The sequence below is a fragment of the Macaca nemestrina genome, chromosome 6 (assembly GCF_043159975.1).
Source record: "Macaca nemestrina isolate mMacNem1 chromosome 6, mMacNem.hap1, whole genome shotgun sequence".
Lineage (NCBI taxonomy): Eukaryota > Metazoa > Chordata > Mammalia > Primates > Cercopithecidae > Macaca > Macaca nemestrina.
The window spans coordinates 118,580,783-118,603,236 of NC_092130.1; the positions used below are offsets into that span (position 1 = coordinate 118,580,783).

The 22,454-nt window shown below is 35.7% G+C and overlaps 2 protein-coding genes across 10 annotated transcripts in view; one reads left to right on the top strand and one right to left on the bottom strand.

The window, feature by feature from the left end:
- LOC105499410 (MIER family member 3) overlaps window positions 1-14,820 on the top strand; it is a 33,431-nt gene extending 18,611 nt beyond the window's left edge. For 2 of the 4 annotated variants that reach the window (XM_011771966.3, XM_011771963.1), the window contains exons 8-13: window positions 685-836; window positions 3,646-3,727; window positions 5,539-5,633; window positions 10,391-10,518; window positions 10,600-10,742; window positions 10,848-14,820. In XM_011771966.3, coding sequence (XP_011770268.1) covers window positions 685-836; window positions 3,646-3,727; window positions 5,539-5,633; window positions 10,391-10,518; window positions 10,600-10,742; window positions 10,848-11,305 — 1,058 coding nt within the window. In that variant the 3' untranslated portion in view covers window positions 11,306-14,820. The remainder of the gene's footprint in view (window positions 1-684; window positions 837-3,645; window positions 3,728-5,538; window positions 5,634-10,390; window positions 10,519-10,599; window positions 10,743-10,847) is intronic. The other 2 variants (XM_011771965.3, XM_011771964.1) reach the window with 1 other exon arrangement.
- Window positions 1-22,454, bottom strand: part of LOC105499408 (SET domain containing 9) — a 38,281-nt gene that overhangs the window by 13,202 nt on the left and 2,625 nt on the right. For 4 of the 6 annotated variants that reach the window (XM_024786944.2, XM_071098905.1, XM_024786945.2 and 1 more), the window contains exons 3-6: window positions 21,256-21,379; window positions 20,357-20,472; window positions 19,390-19,495; window positions 15,364-17,538 (exon numbers count right to left, since the gene is read on the bottom strand). In XM_024786944.2, coding sequence (XP_024642712.1) covers window positions 17,451-17,538; window positions 19,390-19,495; window positions 20,357-20,472; window positions 21,256-21,379 — 434 coding nt within the window. In that variant the 3' untranslated portion in view covers window positions 15,364-17,450. Of the gene's footprint in view, window positions 1-15,363; window positions 17,539-19,389; window positions 19,496-20,356; window positions 20,473-21,255; window positions 21,380-22,454 lie in introns of those variants that run through there. The other 2 variants (XM_011771959.2, XM_071098903.1) reach the window with 2 other exon arrangements.

The following is a 22,454-nucleotide window of genomic DNA, read 5'->3' on the forward strand; positions in this document are numbered from 1 at the left end:
TGTGTAAAGTAGAAGCTTTGAGTAAAGTGGCAGAGTGCATTAATAAAACAAACTTGTTTTAATGACATTTTGTTCATTAATGTATCAGTCTGTTTAAGAGATTGTAGAAAGTTTACTTTTCTTACTTTTTCTTCCTCTTCCCAAAAACCTCCCTAGGGAGGTTTGGTTAATCTACTTTCTCCTTTAAATAAAAGTTATCTTATTGGGAGAAAAAGTATACCTTTTTTAGCTATTTCCTTATTACCAGATATTTTGGGTTTTATTTATTTGCAATTTTTAACCCCTAGAGATTTCATAGAGCAATTTAGGGATTTCAAGAGAAAATTCCAATGAGGTTGTTAGAGAATTTACACAGGTTTTGTTTGCCCCTTCATTAGAAGAGTATAAAATAACCACTATGGGGTTTTATATTAGACTTTACTAGGCATGGAGAACCTTCAGATTGGTCAGTATATCCAGCCACCAAAAAAGCTACTTGCTTTGGCCACTGGAATCTTTGGCCTATAATAAAGTTAAATTTTTGCTTGTGTGTGAAAGGCCCTACTTAACGGATAATCAGATTACTGGTGTCTTCAAAGTTCTTTACTTGTCCCATTGGATAGCCTATCAAGGAAGACAAAGAATTGTGTACGTCTTTGAGTGTGTTCATGATTTTTAATGTGTTAATGGGATTTTCTTTATCAGTATATGAAAACGAAGACCAGTTACTTTGGTGTCCTGATGTGGTTTTGGAGAGCAAAGTTAAGGAATACCTTGTTGAGACTTCATTAAGGACTGGCAATGAAAAAATAATGGATAGGATTTCTGCAGGAACACACACAAGGGACAATGAACAGGTATACTTCAACTTCTGTGGAAACAGGAGCCAGTTTACAGTATCTTCTTGATTTCTTATATTTGATACAGTTATTTTTTTTTTTTTTTTTTTTTTTTTTTTTTTTTTGAGACGGAGTCTCATGCTGTTGCCCAGGCTGGAGTGCAGTGGCGCGATCTCGGCTCACTGCAAGCTCCGCCTCCTGGGTTCCCGCCATTCTCCTGCCTCAGCCTCCTGAGTAGCTGGGACTACAGGCGCCCGCCACCGCGCCCGGCTAATTTTTTGTATTTTTAGTAGAGACGGGGTTTCACTGTGGTCTCAATCTCCTGACCTTGTGATCCGCCCACCTCGGCCTCCCAAAGTGCTGGGATTACAGGCTTGAGCCACCGCGCCCGGCCGATACAGTTATTTTTAACATGTGAAGTAGGTATCTTTTCTGATAGAGTTTTATAATTTGCAAAAGACTGGTTTAAAAAACCATAACCTTGAGTTCTAGAGATAACTTCACTGTAGTTTCGTATCTTTTCTTCAGGTCTTTTTAAAAATACCTTTACATATGTCTTACTTGAGATGCCATTTTATATCCTTTTAATTAATTAATCTTATTCTCCTTTGCCATTGAGAATTATTTAATACTTCATTCTTGATGTCTGTATAGTCTATCCTATACTTTTTAAAAAAAAAATTTCACCTAAATTTCAACTTACTGTGTACTATCCTATACTTACAATTCATTTATTTAAACATTCTCTATGGTTGGACTTTTAGATTTTATAAGTGTATTCTTTGAATTGTTCTCAACTTTATTTAGGAAGTGATTAAAAAGTAATGTCTATTAAGACTGTATAAATTTGACTTAGGAGCATTTGTTAAGCACTTGTGTACCTGTAGATTCAGAATACTGTCCTGAGTGCATGTGGGATGGGGGATGGGAACATTGCCTATTAAGTTTTTCAAATGCCTCTAAGTTTTGCCCCTCTGACATCATTCTGCTTCTTTCATATGCCTTTATCACTGAGAATCCCCAACCTTGACTAATGAGTATTCAGAGGTGGGCAGACACAAACTTGAATTTTGAAGTAACATAGGGAAGTCATACTAGCTGTCAGAAAGAAATCTCATTGGGTTTTTGTATTGGTATTTGAAGTCTATATTAATTTTAGAAGAATTAAAACCTTTATAACATTAGAAATTCAAATGGTTTTGCTTTTTTGAATATCACATGCATCTCACTAATTCCTCAATATCTTTTATGTGTGTGTGTATTCAATGCTATTGGAAAGGGGATCTCTATTTTATTTATTTATTTATTTTTCCGAGATGGAGTCTTGCTCTGTCACCCAGGCTGGAATGCAGTGGCGCAATCTCAACTCACTGCAACCTCTGCCTCCCGGGTTCAAGCAGTTCTCCTGCTTCACCCTCCTGATAACTGGGATTACAGGCATGCACCACCGTGCCCAGCTAATTTTTGTAGCCAGGCTGGTCTCAGACTCTTGACCTCGTAATCTGCCTGCCTCGGCCTCCCAAAGTGTTGGGATTACAGGCGTGAGCCACCACGCCTGGCCCTCTATAATATTTATAATTGTATATTGTTGATGTTGAGAAATACCAATTTTTAAAAAAATGTAACTTAAACTGTTGAAACTACCTGACTCAGTTGTTTCTCAGGTTTTCTAGTTTGCCTTTTAAAAAATTTATGGGTGATATCATTTTTGTTTGACACATCATAATTGCATACATTTATGGAGTGGTTTTTTGGTTTTTGGTTCATGATTAAATTACACTTTTGTTCCTTCCTTACCATTATTATTCCTGCTTTATATCTTAATGCATTAGCTGTAACTCTGAGATACTTGGTAATAACAGTGATTTGGTGCCTGCTTTTGGTGGAAGTAACACATCTAAGGTTTTTACATTAAGAAGAATACTGGTCCTTGGTTCTACTGTCTTTATTATAGCAAGATAATATCCATCTATTTATAAGTATTGTAGTTTTTGTCTTTTTAGAATTAGAAATGAATATTTATCAGATGCTTTTTAAGCAGCTGTTGATTTGATTTTTTAAAAATTAACATTTAATTACACGTGTTTAGGTACACAGTGATATCTTGATACACATAATGTGTAGTGATCAGATCAGGGTAATTAGCTTAGAGATGACTTTTTAAAATGTAGGCTATTGATATATTAAAAGTTTTCCTAATATTGAACCATCTTCACTTCCTTAAAACTTACTTGGGAAGGTGGATTATTTAACTTTCAACTGAATTCTGTTATTCCTGTTTATTATGTTCATAATTCCAAGCAGATTTAATAGGAATATATTCTAATTTTAAAAAGTGGCACCTTTCATAGTAGATGGAAATAACTGAGACCGTTATAATCCTAGTCTGAAGTGCCATGCCTGTTATTCCAGGCCTGCTGCTGTTCCCTTATATTAAAACTAAAAGAGACAGGGAGGAAATGACATCAAGGCACAGACTGTAACTAATTTTTCCAAACTAGAAAAAAAAAGCATTTAAAATAGGGGAAACTCAATCTTAGACCTAGTGTTTTTGTTTGTTTGTTTTTAAGAAAAGTCAGAATGATACAGGCAGGTGATTTCTGAGAGGTAGCGTGAGGATGAACATGATTTCACATGGTACCAGAGTCAATCTGCACGATAGTTACATAGACTAAATGCTTGGGCAGATATACCTTCAAATGCCCTGAAATTAGAGAGGATTTCAGTGTTTATCAAGACTCCAATATTTATCAAGACCCTTATACCTGTTTTTTAAAATGCTGTTAGGTATGAACTTTTAATACTTTTTATTGAATATCCACCCCAGGCATTATATGAACTTCTCAAGTGTAACCACAATATAAAGGAAGCAATCGAAAGATACTGCTGCAATGGAAAGGCCTCTCAAGGTAAGAAACACTTGGGTTTAAGAGAGGGACATGACAGGGATGGTCATTTGGGGATCAGAATAAGCAAAGTATACTAAGGGACAGAGCAATCCTGTAACACTTTTTTAAGATCTGGTTCAGCTCCATAGCAAATAATTTTTCCTTTTCTTGCGCTCTATTTTTAGATGTATCAGAGATTGTTCAAATACAAATTAGTCACCCCCCTGCCACCTCTACTTTCTGGAAGAAATAGTTACAGAACAAAGCAGACCCCAGAGATGACAATATGTCCAAAGTAATTAAAAAGAATAGTTTTATGATTTCATTGAAAAAAGGTTTTTTCTTTTTTTTTTTTTTTTTAGCCAGACAGGAAATGAAAAGATTAAAGATTAAAAAGGAAACATGTATAATATATTCCACTGAATTTATTTCAAGAAGTATATTTTTAGTAATCATGTAATAACATTTTATAGTTCTTACGTTTTGTCAAGGAAAATGGTTAACTTCTATTTCAGTATTTTTTGTCATTATATAAATGGATCGCATGCACCATAGCTTTCATTAAATATGTGTAGAATGAAAATAATACTTAGTAATATTACTAGATGACTTGGAAAAGTATGAAAACTAAAAATAATACATTTAAACTTACGAATTTCTCCCTTAGAAAAGCTGCTTCTTTGAAAAAAAAGTATTTTAGACTCTCAAAACTCTCAAAATACAGGTTTCTTCCTCAGTTCAAACTATTTTTCACCTTTGTTACAGACTATTATTAATGGCTTTGGGGACCTGGTCTCCAATACCAAATGAGACACTTCATAGATACAGATGAGTAATAACTAATCTTAAGTCTAGGCTATGACTCTTTGAAGACCTTCCAGGTCTCTGCCCCAAGTAGATACGGAATTCATCAACATTAACATCTGCTGGGAAATTGAATGGGATTTATTACTTTGAGAGCATGGACCGTTTCTTATTTCCTTTATATTTCCAGAGTATAGCACTCCACACACCAATTTCAAATAAATATGTATTGATTATACTTTAATTATGGTCTCTAATTAAAGAATTTATGGTTTTGTTTTTTGTCTTTTTTGAGACAGGGTCTCACTCTGTCTCCCAGGCTGGAGGGCAGTGGCATGATCACAGCCTAGTATATCTTTAATCTCTTGGGCTCAGGTGATCCTCCCCACCTCAGCTTCCTAAGTAGCTGGAACTATAGGTGCCCGCCACTACGCCTGGCTAGTTTGTTTTTTTGTAGAGACAGGGTTTCTCCATGTTGCCCATGCTGATTTCAAATTCCTGGGCTCAAGCGATCCTCCTGCCTTGGCCTCCCAAAGTGCTGAAATTACAGGCATGAGCCACCACACCTGGCTAGAACTTGTGGTTTCGATGTAAGACCAAAACAGAGCTGCTTTCCCTCAATAAAGGAGATAGAGTTTTTTTTTTTTTCTAATTAAAAATACGCTCATTGTTAAAAAAATTTTTTTAATCAGAAAAACAGGCATGTTATAGAAAAATGTTAAATTCTCATCCTATAATGTAGTGGAAAAAAGCAGTGTTTATATTTTTGTATCTTAGACTTGATCTGTAGTATGCATACTTTTGGTAATTCTAAAATCTCCTGTATGCAGAGAGAGAGAGAGAGAGTGTGTGTGTGTGTGTGTGTGTGTGTGTGTGTGTGTGTGTGTGAGAGAGAGAGAGAGAGAGAGAGAGAGAGAGAGAGAGAGAGTTTATGACCTTTTACAGGGAAAACTTAACTGAAAATAAATCAGTGATTCACATAAGAGAATTTGGGGGCCGACGAATTTTATTTAAAAATTTTTTTTTAGAAGGAATGACTGCATGGACGGAAGAAGAATGCCGAAGCTTTGAACATGCACTCATGCTTTTTGGAAAAGATTTTCATCTTATACAGAAGAATAAGGTAAATTAGGCAGATTAGTGCAGATAAATTATTAGTTACAATGAATGTAAGCAACGAATTTATAAGTCAGTTAAGTAGGGAAAAAGCAACAACTTACTAACGTTCCCCTGCCCTTAGCATTTCAGATATCATTCTAACATAACTAATTTGCTCAGAGATGCCACAGCCTGCTTATGGAATGGCTGGTAGTATATTCACATATCTTTCCACATGAACAGTTAACATAGAAAGTGGATTCACTCTATTTTTTAGGAAGTCTCACTCTCATTTCTCCTTGACTTTCCTTTCTTACCAAACCATTCAGAAGTTTGTGGCCTCAAAATAATTTCTCTTCAGCAGTGAGAACAGCTGTTGCTGAAGGAAGAAACATTTTTGCTAAAACAACTAGAAACATATTCTAACACCACCAAATGCTGGTAAGGATGTGAAGCAACAGGAACTCTTATTCATTGCCTGTAGGAATGCAAAGTGGTACAGCCAAGTTGGAAGATAGCTTGGAAGTTTCTTATAATACCAGCCATACTCTTACCATATAATTTAGTAATCCTGTTCCTTGGTATTTACCCAAATGCGTTGAAAACTTATGTCCACACAAAAGTGTCTATAGCAGCTTTCATCACAATTGCTAAAACTTGGAAGGAACCTGTATGTCCTTTGAGGTGAAAGGATAAACTGTGGCACCTCCAGAGCTGGACTATTATTCAGCACTAAAAAAATTGAGCTAACAAGCCACAAGGAGGCATGTGAAATCCTAAATGCATATTATTAAGTGAAGGAAGCCAATCTGAAAAGACTCCATACTGTAGGTTTCCAAATATATGGTATTCTGAAAAAGGCAAAACTGGAAACAATAAAAAGATCACTGGTGCCAGGGCCAAGGCAGGAGGGAGAGGTGAATAGGCAGAGCACAGACCATTTTCAGGGCAATGAAACTTATCCTGTATGATGATACTGTAGTGATAGAGACATGTTATTACACATTTGTCAAAACCCATAGAATGTACATCATCAAAAGTAAACCCTAATGTAAACCATGGTCTTTGGGTGTTGATGTGTCAGTGTAGATACATTGATTTTTAACAGATGTACTACTCCAATGTAGGATGTTGAAAGTGGGAGAACATCAGGATATATAGGAACTCTCTACTTTCTGCTCAGTTCTGCTGTGAACCTAAAACTGTTCTTAAAAACTAAAGTCTATTCAAAATACATATTTGTGTTCATTAGAATAGTTTGGAATAATTCTCATTAAAATATGTTTTGTTTATTCTTTTCATCCTAAAGGAAGGCAGGGTTCTGAAGCATTTGGCAGGGGTAGATCAGTATTTTATGCTTTTACAAAACTAATGGACGTTAGTTTTTAGAGCAGTTTTAGGTTTACAGCAAAGTTTACAGCAAAGCTAACCAGAAAGTATTGAGTTCCCATATGTCCCTTCCACCCCATAGTTATTATTTTATCTTTTATTATTAATAGCTTACATTAGTGTGGTACATTTGTTAAAATTAATGAGCCAATATTGATACATTATTATTATTACTAATTAAAGTCCATTAAGCTTTGCTCTTCATGTTGTACATTCCATTGATTTTGGCAAATATATAATATATATCCACCAGTACAGTATCATACAGAGTAGTGTCACTGACTTAAAAATCCCATGTTATTTTCTTCCCTCTGTCCCTTCCCCCTCCTCCCTAACAACCTCTAGCAGCCATTGATCTTTTTATTGTCTCTACTGTTGCCATTTCAGAATGTCATATGGTTGGAATTATACAGTATGCAGCCTTTTCAGATTGGCTTCTTTGACTTAGCAATATGCATTTAAGTGTTCACCATGGGGTTTTTTGTTTGTTTTGAGGCTTGATAGCTCATTCTTTTTTTTTTTATCACTGAAGAGTATTCCATTATGTGGAGGTACCAGCGTATTTATTCACTTACCTATTAGAGGATATCTTGGTTGCTTCCATGTTTTGGCAATTATCACTAAAGCTACTATAAATATTCATGTGCAGGTTTTTATGTGGATGTAAGTTTTCAGTTCATTTGGCTAAATACGAAGGAGTAAGGATTACAGGATAGAATGGTTAAAAATATGTTTATTTTGCATGAAACTGCCAAACTGTCTTCCAAAGTGGCTGTACCATTTAGTATTTCCAGCAGTAATGAATGAGTTCTATTGCTCCACATCCTCACCAGCATTTGGTGGTGTCAGTGTTTTGGATTTCACCACTGTAGTAGTTTTTAATACCATCTCTTTATTGTTTTAATTTGTAATTCCCTCATGAGGATGATGTTGACCATCTTTTCTTATGCTTATTTGCCATTTGTGTTATTTTTTCAGGTGTTCATTCAGATTTTTTGCCAAGATTTTAATTGGGTGGTTTGTATTCTTGTTGAGTTTAAGGAGTTATTTGTATATTTTGGATTCTCGTCCTTTATCAGATACATGTTTTGCAAATATTTTCTTCCATTTTGAGGCCTGTCTTTTTATTCCCTTACCAGTGTGTTTGCAGAGTAAAAGTTTTTAATTTTAATGAAGTCCAACTTAGAATTTCATCTGATTGTTCATGCTTTTAGCGTTCTATTTAAAAAATCATTGCCATTGCCAAACCTAAGGTCACCTAGATTTTCTTCTGTTGTCTTCTAAGAGCTTTATAGTTTTGCATTTACATTTAGGTCTATAATCCATTTTGAGTTAATTTTGAAAGGAGTAAGGCCTGTGTCTATATTCGTTTCTTCTTTTTTTTTTTTTTTTTGTATGTGGATGTCCAGTTGTGCTAGCGTTTGTGGAAAAGACATTCTTCCTCCATGGAATTGCCTTTGTTCTTTGGTTAAAGATCAGTTGACTGTATCTGTGGGGTATATTTCTGGGCTGTCTCTTCTGTTCCTTTAATCTGTTTGTCTTCCCCCCCCCCCCCCCGCCAATATCATACTGTCTTGATTACTATAGCTTTATAGTAAATCTTGAAGTTGGGGAGTGTCAGTACTTTGGTTTTATCTTTTTGTAATATTATGTTGGCTATTCTGGGTATTTTGCCTCTCCATATAAAATTAGTTTGTTGATACCCACAAAATAACTTGCTGGGATTTTGATTGGGTTTGCGCTGAATCGGTAGATCAAGCTGGGAAGAACTGATGTCTTAACAATGAAGTGTCTTCCTATCCATGAACATAGACTATTTCTTCATTAAGTTCTTCTTTGATTTCTTTAATCAGAGTTTGGTTGTTTTTCTCATATAGATTTTGCATATATTTTGTTAGATTTATACCCAAGTATTTTAATTTTGGGGTGCTAATGTAAATGATCTTGTGTTTTAAATTTCGAATTTCAATTGTCATTACTGTTATATAGGAAAGCAATTGACTTTTGTATATTAACCTTGTCTCCTAAAACTTTGCTATAAGTGCTTGTTAGTTACAGGAGATTTTTTGTTGATTCTTTGGAGTTTTCTACATAGACAGTCATGTCACCTGTGAACAGAGACAGTTTTATTTCTTCCTTCCCAACCTGTATACTTTTTTTCTTGTCTTACTGCATTAGCTAGACCTTCCAGTATTGTTGTTGAAAATTTCACTTTCTATATGTTTGAAAATCTAATGTTTCTCAAAGATGAGATAAAGCGTATAATTTAGTGAATAGATAAGACATTTTTAAAGAAGTCTGGATTGTCCTTTTAAGTAAAAATAAAACCATCAGTTTTGTAATGACTTACGAAATTTACTCTATCCATTCATTCTGTAAACAGTTACGTCCTTCCACTTCACTTACCAAACATTGTTTTAGACACTAGAGATACAACAGTAAGACAGAGAAGGTCTGTGGCCCCACAAAGCCTGCATTCTCTGAGAAGACTTACAGTTAATGATGTTTATTGAAAGGTATACTGTATTTCTTGGTTTAAAAAGCTTATTCGTATATTAGTAATCTTATAGCACAACTTGCTCAGGAGTCAGGTTAGAGATACTGAAACTTCTTTATTGGGTACTGATTAAGCAAGGGAGAAAGCGTTTATTGGATAAGGATGAAAAATTTTGTTCACACATCTGAATTCATATCTGTGGCTGTATGTGGTTAGAGGAACCCTGGTTTGGGTGTGGAACCAGGTTGGTGAGGCTCAAATTTTATTGTTATTTGCAAAATCTGTTGGATCTAAAAACCAAACATACTGGAGGGAGAAAGCCCTGCCTTTAGCTAGCAAGTCATCTTAAATTCCAGATGCTATAGACTGTTGATCCATTTGCCAAGGGTTCTTAATCTCTTTTGGATAGTGGAACTCAATCTGATGAAGCTGTATTCCTTCTCCCCAGAAAAGTATACCTAAATATAATTTTGTGAATTTAAATAGATTTCAGTGAAATCCATTTATGGACCCCTCAGAGGTTAGTTAATCCAAAGTTAAGAACCTCACTGTAGTGAAAATCATAGAGCTCAGTGCAGAAAAGTAAAGAATGCCAGTGTGTAAGATTTTCAGTAAAGGTGTAAGATAATTTTTGGATACACACTTGTTTTATAAACTAATGCATTCTGATTTTTTTTTTTTTTAAAAACCTTGGGCTTTTGAAAATGGCCTCATTATTAAATGTAAAGGCATTCCACTAATAAAAGTGTTCAGAACTTTATAATTTATTAAAAGTGTTCAGAACTATATAATGGGAAAATAAGACCCATGGATTGAAGTTGTAGTTTCGGGAAAAAAAGTTGCTTAAAAAAATGGTTGAGTTTGTTGGTTTTTTAAAAATTCAACTTTTTCATTAGGTGAGAACTCGGACAGTTGCTGAATGTGTAGCATTCTACTATATGTGGAAGAAATCTGAACGTTATGATTACTTTGCTCAACAGACAAGATTTGGGAAAAAACGATATAACCATCACCCTGGAGTTACGTAAGTACTGTGGCCTTGACTTCAAATACTTCTTTTTAACTGTGATATACAGTCATAGAATTACTGGGATGTGTTTTTCAGGGACTATATGGATCGTTTAGTAGATGAAACAGAAGCTTTGGGTGGGACGGTAAATGCTTCAGCCTTAACTTCTAACCGGCCTGAGCCTATTCCTGATCAACAACTAAACATTCTCAACTCATTCACTGCCAGTGACTTGACAGGTAAAATGAAGACCTTTTTGTGTTTAGTACAGTTTGTTGCAAAATTGTGTCCTCTGTTTCGTGTCATAGGACCACTTACTTAAACAATTTTCCATTCCTTTTTAGCTTTGACCAACAGTGTAGCAACTGTCTGCGACCCCACAGATGTGAATTGTTTGGATGATAGCTTTCCTCCACTGGGCAACACACCCCGTGGACAAGTTAATCATGTGCCTGTGGTAACAGAAGAGTTACTCACCCTGCCCAGCAATGGGGAAAGTGATTGTTTTAATTTATTTGAGACTGGATTTTATCACTCGGAGCTAAACCCCATGAACATGTGCAGTGAAGAGTCAGAGAGACCAGCAAAAAGATTGAAAATGGGCATTGCCGTCCCTGAATCCTTTATGAATGAAGTTTCTGTAAATAACCTGGGTGTGGACTTTGAAAATCACACACATCACATCACCAGTGCCAAAATGGCTGTTTCTGTGGCTGACTTTGGCAGTCTCTCTGCCAGCGAGACCAATGGTTTCATCAGTGCCCATGCTCTGCATCAGCACGCGGCCCTACACTCTGAGTGACCTGAGTGAGGAGCCTGGAACTGCGTGTGCAGTACCAGTAAACTTGAGGGGAGCTATCAGGTTTGCATAGTCTTTCACTGGAAGTTTGAACCTTTCTCACTATGACATCAGTGATGTCAGTATGTATAGAACTATATCTTGATTTATCAAGAGTATTTTCATTTTTCAATCCATAAATGTGGAAATGAACTATGATCAGCAGAGTTGGGAACTAAGATTGAACTCTGTGGTGCAGCTTTAAGCTCTGCTTCTCTATTCCTCATCTCCCAATACCTCTTCCCCACTCCCTTCTTTTTCTATTCTTTTCTGTTCCCCACTGCCCTCACTCCCAATTTTAAAACCTGTAGACAGAGGCCACCAGCTCAAAACCAGCACAGATGTTCTGAACTGAATGGTGTGGCCTCTTTTTGTGTAAATTCCTTTTGCCATAATGGATGCAGTGGAATAACAATGTTTACAGGTACCGATCCCGATCCCTGCTCAATGTAGCATTTTTTTGGTTTTATTTTCTTAATAAAAGCAGGGGTAGGTTTCTTTAAACTGCACAAACATGCAAGGATTTTTTAAAAATGGAAACTTCTCTCATGTTATTCAACTAGAGCACTTCAGTTTACAAAACAGCAAGTCCATCTTTATGGAAGCCAGCACGAGGAACTGTGTGCAAATAATGAAGACGCTTGCTTGGATCCCGTTTCAAAATTCTAGACCAGGGCTACCTTACACAGAATTGGTCATGTTACTGCCAGGAAATTTCTGTGTAACTTCATTTATTGGCTACAAATTTGGCATTTGAAGATGTGGTACTCAGATGGGGTTTTGTCCACCATTGTCAAGATTGTAACCTTAAAAATCATACCAGTCATTGATAATTTAGTTTATCCTGAGGCAGTCGACTTGCGGAGGCACAGTCTACAAAGCCTAGGATATTGCCACTCAATGGTTTACATTTTGGGACACCTTTTGTTTGTAGCACTGCAGTTCAAAGTGTTAATATTTAGAGGGACTTCTAGATTTTATACCTAATGCAGTAGAACCTTGAAGTATATTTAAGTTTTTTTGTTAAGCTTGAACAGTTGGCAAGAATAATGTGAGTTCCTATCTGAAATAGAATGGTACATTACCACTTTAAGTTTTAAAAACTGATAGATGTTCAGATGTATCTCAAACTCAGTTTTATTTTTATTCCAAATATTGTGAATGAGAAGCCATTGTCCTAAACTTTGGCCATTTTTGCGCTATAAACATGCATTTTTAAGTTATAAGGTGAATCAAACAATATGTAATACAGTATTAGGATGTAATCTTTGCTTTTATAGTACTGTTAAAATAGATAATTACCTTTTTTGCACCGTCTTAATTAAAAGTTTTGATTTTTACTAGTTGCTTTGCAAAAAACTTAAATGTTTGGCTGCATTGCTAATATTTGTAAGTATAAGTTGCTTCAAGGTTGTGCTGATGAGTAGATAGGATGTAGTGATCTTAGTAGTGATCGAAAGGGAGGGTATTTATTATACAAACTGTGAACTGCAATGACATCCTTAGTTTTGGATGATGTGTATTCTTGTTTTTCTTTGCAGCATTTTAATGAAGATTGCTTTGAAGTGTTTACGCAGTAGCATATTAGTATAAAATTTAGTTTAGCACAGTGGACAAAAAGTAGTTAAATTAATAACTTAAAATCAATTTCTAATTTATACATCTGAAGTATAGCATTCCTGTATGCACACAGTAAATAATGGGTAGCCTGGGCTCTGCGTTACTTTCTTATATTTTTATCCAAGTTGTTAGCTTCTTATTGCTGTGTTGTTGTGCTAAACTTTGAACCTTATTTCTTTTATTAAAAATCAGTACACTTTCTATAATTTAGTAAGATACTGGCCATAATCTTCCATTGTTATAACTTTAATTTTCACTCTGGGTTTACAGTGGCTGGTCTGTATAAATAATTTACACAAAGATGACTGAATGCTAATACCAGTTGCACTTAAATGAACATGCCCATTCTCAGTAGCTGATGCAGTAATATATTCAGTTTATCTATGCATTGCTGGGGTCTTGATATAAGATGGAAACAGTGTTTCTTATCTAAAGTTTTGATTATCAGCAAGTTGAATGGACACTTTAGTTATTTAAATAAAGATTTTTGACCAAAATCCAGAAAATGATATGAGAGAAAAATAAATTCCAGCTAGTTTAATAGATTTTTAAATGCCAATCTGATTTTAGCCTCTTAGAGAGTGCTAACTAGCTGGTAATGTTTACTTTTAATTCCTTGTTAAAATGAGGCAATAATTTGCAAGATTTTTGTATATAAGTGTAAATTCTTCATATCTTTTTAGATCTAATTCAATATTTTCTGACTACTTCAGCCATGTATAATACCATTTTTGTGCATGCTTGATGTGACATTCATAAATTGTACCACTATGACTTTATCCATGTAAAATAGCTATTTATTGAATTTTAAAAGCTGGATTTACTGTTTTTTTCTCTCAGTTTAAACATCTTAACAGAGAATTTGTTACTGTTTATTAAAAGAATTGCATTTGGAAGCAAGAAAACAACCTGATTTGCAATCACATGAAGAAACAATAATGCCTTTATTATCAAGTGTTAAGCACAATTCTTATAACAAACTGTGATAAATTCTTTTTTTTTTTTTTTCCTTTGCCACATTATTTTCTTATGAACAAACCAAAAATTCATGGTGAGCAGTTGCAGTGTTGGCTGATATATCTTTTATGTACAGGGAATTTGAAGAGGACAGTGGATTCATTTAGAAGTGTAACTGGTGCTGTGATTATAGCAATACATTTGTTAGTTGTACTTCATCTTTTTCATGCTAGCTTTTTAAATGTTTAGTTTTCCTCTTGTCATGGTCAGCTGCTGAATTTACTTGAAGGATGTAGATTACTGTTTAAAAAATACTAAAATCTGTACAATTAGGTCAAAGAATTGTGCAATCGTTTCCTTTTTAATTTTTAAAATGTTGAGGGTCATAAATATTTGAGAACATCAGATCTAATAGAGCTTAGTGATACTATTTAATTTAACCAAAGTCTCTAGTGAATATTTCAACTTTGAATGTAAACTAACGAATAAACCTGACCACCAAGGAGATTGTTTGCCCAGAGTTTCAAAGCACATTGTCTACAAATGGAAATTGAAATAATTTATAAAATATTGACGTTACTATGTTTTTTAAAAAAGTTCCTAATTTTTTCACTAAATGGAGGAAACTATTAGTTTTATTGTTAAACATGGTAGATATTAATATTCCTCTTAGATGACCAGTGATTCCAATTGTCCCAGTTTGAAATAAGTACCCTGTGAGTATGAGATAAATTAGTGACAATCAGAACAAGTTTCAGTATCAGATGTTCAAGAGGAAGTTGCTATTGTTGCATTGATTTTAATATTTGTACATAAACACTGATTTTTTTGAGCATTATTTTGTATTTGTTGTACTTTAATACCTGGTGTACAGTTCCAGAAATAAAAATCTGGGAATCTTTTTTTCTTGGTTTGTGTGAATATTTGCCAAAAGTAGACATGTTATTTAATGAATCTTAAGCTATAGCAAATAGGTAGATATTATACCACTGTTAAATTGGTTTTAGATGCAGTAAATAAGATATAGTGAAGTTGGTAGATTAAATGTTTTCCTTAAATCCTCTATAATAGTTTTCCATCTATAATGAAAGTCCCCCTGTAATTCCAGCACTTTGGGAGGCCGAGGCGGGCGGATCATGAGGTCACGAGTTCAAGACCAGCCTGACCAACATAGTGAAACCCTGTCTCTACTAAAAATACAAAAATTAGCTGAGCGACGTAGCGTGTGCCTGTAATCCCAGCTACTCAGGAGGCTGAGGCAGGAGAACTGCTTGAGCCCTGGGGGCGGTGGTTGCAGTGAGCTGAGATCCCACCATTGCACTCCAGCTTGGGCAACAGAGCGAGACTCCATCTCAAAAAAAAAAAAAAAAAAATCCCAAACTAAGGATTATACTTTTAGCTTAATTCAGGAAACATGTTTCAAACACTGTTCTAGGTAACTGTCTTTTAGGAAGACAGATCTGAAATTTGATCAAATATTACTTGATAGACTACATTTATGGTCAACTAGTCTTTCTTATCCATACAATTCATAGTTTGATTGACCCTAGTCATATCTTTCCTAAACATCTTTTTAAGATAACGTTCCTATCTTGGCCTTATTTCACAAGTTTGTCCCCATATTTCATTTGCTCAGACTAGAACTTCATGTAGTTCCATTTTTAAGATGCAGTGATCAGATATCCAAAGTTTGTACAAGGCCAAGAAGGGGATAAAAGGAAAGCAAAAACCTTGACTCCGCTGCTTTGGTTACTTGACTAAAACCACATTCCTTCCTTCTCAGACACCAAAGGACCTTAGCGCATAGGGCTCTGTGGTGGACACATGCACAGAAGTGCCTTCAGAGCGCACACATAATCTGAATACATCAAGAATGCAACAAAGTGCCATGTGAAAGCTCATAGTATTTCAGGCTTTAGGAGACGGAAAAGCCTGTGGAAGCAGGATAATCTCTAGTTACATCTGTGTTACTGGAAGTCATTTTGGCCATAATTTCCATCTATGGTATGTTTGCTGGTAAGTGCTAAAGAGAATGAGGAATATATCAGGGGTGGTGGCAGTGAGGGATTGTAAATTTCAATAGGGCGATGAAGCAACGCTCCTCACTGAGGTGACAGGAAGGGAGAGAACAAGCTATGTGGCTATCTGGGGGAAGATGTTTACAGGCAGAGAGAACTAAGTGCAAAAGTCCTGGGGTGGGAATATATGCCTGGCAGGTTTGAAGAGTGGCCAGGAGGCAGGTGTGGGTTGGGGTGGAGTGAGCAAGAGGAGAACAGGAGAGGAGCTCTGAGATCCTGAGCAGATCATGCATGTGAAGGACTTCATAGGGAGAGGGTTTTGAGCAGAGGTATGTCAGTACCTGACTTTCATTTAAAAGAATCACACTTGGTGATATGTTCTGTAAGGGGGATAGGAGTGGAAACAAGGAAGGCAATTGAGAGGCTACTGAAATAGCAATAAACGAGGTGAGTAAAGCTGGTGGTAAGGAAGTGAAGGTGGTCAGAATCTGGTTATATAGGTTCTACGAATTTCTGAGGGGCCCAGTGAAGAACACCCTCCTTCCTATCCAAGTTTGGAACTGAGAGCGCTGGAGTCAGGTCGATGGAGGTCAAAGTAACTATTGCTAATAAAACTGGGGAAGGCAGCTTCAGGGCTGCAGCCAGGTTGGCCTACCAATATATCACACCTCTAGACTCACTCTGTCACTGGCTGGGCTGGCTACAGGCTACTGTCTGCACAAGGCAGAGAACTGCCAGGACACATTTTTTCTGCTGGCAGCCAGAGTCCACAGGGAAGGAACTAGGAGGGTATAGGACATGGGTGCTTAGTTATTTTCCAAACATAATCAGGATGTCACTCTTCCTCCAGTGGGTGGAGAGATAGGCTAGGAACATTACTAGTGGAAGCCTCCATATGACGATATGAGACACGGGGAATACATGTTCCTCCCACCAACACTATCTTGCACTTTTTTTTCACCTTTTCCTTGGTGTGAAAATGTTCAAAGAGTAAAGAAAACAGTATAATGACCTCACATTTTCCCCTTACCCAGCTACAGCAATCTTTACATTATACATACATATACCAATTTACTCATGGCAACACAATAGATATTTTTTACTCAATTCTGTAAAAATAAAGTTTTTACAGAAGTTTGTACACATCAGCAGTACTACAAGAACTGCTGATGCCTGGCTACAATTTTATAAACCACCACAGAGCTTACAAAATAAACAAAAGAAAAATTGAAATTATAATTTCAAAGAGTAGGTTTTAATTTAATAAGCTATTGTGTATTTAGGTGAAAACCAATTAAAATTGGAATTGCATTACAAATTTGAAATTGTAATGAAGCAAGTAGCTTTTATCATGAAATTGGAACATAAATATAATATGAACAAAAACATAAAAAATTCCTATTCCAATTAAGTCTCAAAATATTTGTTTTACAGGTATAACTCAGAGAAGTGATTAACAATAAACACTTAGAATTAATAGATGAGTAGAAAACCTAATAATTTCTGATTCACAGTTAGCTGACAATTGTGTAGTAGTTTGAAAAAAGCTCTTCTCCTTGACTGATGTCCCTAAGTGCGACAAGAACAACACATCGAAGTGGGCTGAAAACAAAAAGATATACAAAAGGTAGAGCATTGACAAATATAAGCTTATATTTTTAATATAACCAACATGGCTTTTACAGATGTGACTTTACTCAGGTTTCTTACATTTTAGTTTATGCATTTGATTTCCACCAGGAAATTGTTCTTATTCCTGGTGCAGGTATTCTAAAGAGTATATCTATATCATTTAAAAAATCACAAATCAATGTTTATACAACTTACTACTTCTTCTGAAAACACTGTTTCTAAGTTTAGGCCCCCAAAACTAGTATCACAAAAAGGATTTTAAAATGACATTATAGTTTTTCTTGTGTTCATTTGTATCTTATATTCTGAAAAATGAAAACATTACTTAAAATTAGTTGGAGTTTTAAAAAATGCTTTTTCCTAGACATCATAAGATATTGTTTGTTTGTTTTTCTTTTGAGATGGAGTCTCACTGTGTCCCCCAGGCTGGAGTGCAGTGGTGTGATCTTGGTTCACTGCAACCTCCCGGATTCAAGCCTCCCGGATTCAAGCGATTCTCCTACCTCAGCCTCCTGAGTAGCTGAGATTACAGGTGTGTCCCACCACGCCTGACTAATTTTTGTATTTTTAGCAGAGATAAGGTTTCACCATGTTGGTCAGGCTAGTCTCAAACTCCTGACCTTGTGATCCACCCGTCTCGGCTTCCCAAAGTGCTGGGATTACAGGCATGAGCCACCATACCCAGCCTAGATATTGTTATATATACACATTCAACGTTCTAATAACATCATTCCCCGGAGAATATGGCTAAGAAAAGCTAATTGTTAAACACACAAACATGCACATGCAGAGAAGCAAAAATTATCAAGTTTTTTGTTTTTGTTTTTTTCTTGTTTTGGGACAGGATCTGGCTCTGTTACCCAGGCTGGAGTGCAGTGGTACCATCTCGGCTCACTGCAACCTACACCTCCCAAGGTCAAGGATCCTCCCACCTCAGCTTCCCAAGTAGCTGAGACTACAGGTGCGCACCACCACACCGAGCTAATTTTTGTATTTTTTGTAGAGAAGGGGTTTTGCCATGTTGTTTGGGCTGGTTTCAAATTCCTGTGCTCAAGCAATCTGCCCACCTTGGCCTCCCAAAGTGCTGAGATTACAGGCTTGAGTCACCATGTCTGACCTCAAGTTTTAAATATAAAGAATAGTTCATGTTTTCAATGTTATTCATCTTAGAAGGACAATTTAATAGGTCCTATATAAAATAAAGTTTGCTAGCAACTCAGCGAAATAATACAAAGATTATATCTTCCTATAGCACTGTTAAGAACGAACTCTTAGCTCTCCAGAATTACCTATATTTTAAAATTTCTATTTGAATATTCTCGGTAGACTTTCCACTGAATGAACAGAAAATAAATGCTATGTTAAAATATGTGTCTTCTGAATATAGTCCTTTTTTTTCATTATTAAGAACCTAATAGTGAAATTGGCAAAGAAATCATAGTGTAATTTGGTGGCCTCTTTTGGATGCTTTCTTATAAGGTAGAGAACAGGATATTATAAATGAATAAAGTAAAAATATATTTGAAGATTTTGTAGGTAGGGAAAACAACAGAATTATCTGGAAAAACTTTAAGGTGGATACTTATGAAGTATTGCCATAGAATAAAAATGGGTAAAAATAAGCAGACTGACCTAAGTTAAATGAAAATTTTAAATTTCAAATAAGCCTACATTAACAGGTTAAGGTGTGAACATAAAAATCTAAGTTATAATTTTTCACTAAAAAAAAATCTTACCCCAAATTCTATATAGCTTTTTCTTCTATATTTTTTTAAGTACAGCATAAGCAGAAGATATGAAATGCTCTTTTAGCAAACGAACCTTTGTTTGTCATAGCTGTAGGCAATGTTTGGAAGATACTGCTTCAGTTCTACAGGGAAAACTGCAGGCACATCAAATTCCTGATAACAGACATTAGCTGCTCTGTCTAGGAACAAGCACAGAATTTTTAGAAAAAGAGCCATTATACAAGGTCATGGAAAACAGAACTGAATTATGACACTTGATGTCTGTTTTTCTAAATTATCAAAACATGCTCAAAATAATTACTACCATGTTCCAGGCACTGTTAGATTTTATTTACTTATATATATTTGCAGATACATATATGGTAAATCATAAATATATCAAATATTCAAAAAGCAAATAAGGCATATATAACACTTTTTATTTACTTTTTGCATAAACAACATATATAATAAACATATATGTTTAGATAATATATACCAACATACATAATATATATGTATGTTTTCTTGTTTACTTTTTATATGTCAGGAAATGGAGGCTCAGAAATGTTAAAGGTTAAATATTAATAAACAAGTCAGGCTTGGACTTCATTTCTCACTAACGACAAAGGCCATGTTAAATGTAGTCAAACAATCAAAACTTTACCTATGGGAAAGTCAACTCCTAAAGAAGATATAGCGACTCACAAACTTAGCAAAAGAAAGCAGATACTAGTCTAGCCATTAATCTATAAGGCTATATTGAAGCACTGACATAATTTCTATTTTTAAAATGCTAAAATAATAATGATCAAAGGGCAGTTATCAATTGCCTATATTCACTGCAAAATCAGAAGAAAAATAGTAAACAATTCTAAATAATGTATATCATTATTTCCCCTAATTCTCTGATATTGTCTGTCCAAAAGTGATAGTTGCTTAAGGACTTGACTAGCTTATTATATGTTACACTCAACTGCCCTTGGCACTCAGTCATATGATAAAGGAGTAGAATTAGCCATTGCTATATCGCGTCTCACAGCCCCATGATGCCTTCTTACCATTGGAACAATTGTTGACATACTGTCCCACAGCCAGAGGGTTATGAATTTCTGACGTTAGCCATGTGCTATCACTCATTTTTAAAGGGCCGAGTCGATCCCTCCCATTGCAAGATCTGAAACAGGTGAAAGCATTAGCTAATGGATCTGTATCTTAAAATAGAATTCCAAAATACAGAATTAACCCTAGAATTACACAAGTGCTTTTTTTCTTTAAAAAAAAAAAAGGCTTTTGTATAATCAGTAGGGCAATTGAGTTGTTACACAGCAGCTATCTAAACAGAATTTTATTTAAAGTATAAATGCTGGCCAGGCGCAGTGGCTCACACCTGTAATCCCAGCACTTTGGGAGGACGAGGCGGGCAGATTACTTGAGGTCTGGAGTTCGAGACCAGCCTGGCCAATATGATGAAACCCCATCTCTACTAAAAATACAAAAATTATCTGGGCCTGGTGGCACATGCCTGTAGTCATACCTACTTGGGAGGCTGAGGCAGAAGAATTGCTTGAACCCGGGAGGCAGAGGTTGCAGTGAGCAGAGATCACACCATTGCACTCCAGCCTGGGCGACAGAGCGAGACTCCGTCTCAAAAAAAAAAAAATAAAAAATAAATAAATAAATAAATAAATAAATAAAAAGTAAAAAAGTAAAAATAAAATAAAATAAAGTATAAATGCTGAGCTGGATGCAGTGGCTCAAGCCTATAATCCCAACACTTTGGGAGGCCAAGATGAGAGTGTCGCTTGAGGCCAGGAGTTTGAAACCAGCCTGGACAACATAGCAAGACCCCATCTCTTTTTATAAAAAATAAATACAGCACAAATGCTGTTAGTCATAATCATTGTGATAAGTGTGGTTCTGTCTCATTTAATTAAATTTGAACATGGACATCACTTACCTGTACACAACTTTTGATATTCCTTTGTCATTCCCATCAATGAGTACCCCATCCAGGCATCTAAAAATAAATGGATTTCCAATGGACTGGAAAAAGATCGGCTCATACTTCTGATATACTGTACCTATTATACAACAAGACAAAGAAATATTACAGCAACATGAAAAATCATAAACACTGCGGTAAGAACCCTTCTTTGGAACACAATCACATTCTGTTTAGTTACTTTCCCCCTTCTAAAGAGTGAACGCCCAATAGCAGATGGAGCACAGAACCAGGCCATCCACACAGCAAAACAGAATTTGGCTATCTTGATTAATGATAATATGAACAACACATTTTAGGCTCAGTTTTAAAAAGTCATATACACACACACACACACACACACACGAACATATATATTTTTAAGTAGAATGTGATTTAACATCTAAAGAGTTTGAAGAAATTTATTTTGCTAATAATTAAATAATGTAGACACATATGGGAATAGATGAGTCTGACATTAAGGCTGTTTCTCCTTTCACTGGCAGAAGAGGAAATGAGAAAATATTTACCTTGTGTGTTCTATGTTCCAGGCATGTTAATCTATTTATTAAACTTGTTTTATTATTAATTAATTTATTCTATTTAGTTTTTACAAAATCAGGTTATTTGTACAGCAGGAAACTGAAACTCCCTTGCTTGGGGATGTAAAATTAGAAAACAGGAGAATGAATTTTTAAAAACCTGGGTCTATCTGACTCAAATATTCACACACACACTTTCCACTATACCAAATAATATAATGTTAGTTTAACACATAACGTAGTCTATTTAGCATCTAGTAAATGATCTTGTGCCAAGAAATTGCCTACTTTTCAAGTGTAGAAAGGGCAGGAAGTTCTTTATTCGGTGATTTATGGGTTTAAACGCTATCTTTTACGTTTTGATCTGTACCATTTTTTTTTTTTTTTTTGAGATAGAGCCTAACACTGTCGCCCGGGCTGGAGCGCAATGCCACAGTCTCAGCAACCTCGGCCTCCCGGGTTTAGGTGATTCACCTGCCTCAGCCTACCAAGTAGCTGGGATTACAGGCGCACACCACCACACTCGGCTAATTTTTTGTATTTTCAGTAGAGACAGGGTTTCACTATGTTGGCCAGACTGGTCTCGAACTCCTGACCTCGCAATCTGCCCGCCTCAGCCTCCCAAAGTGCTGG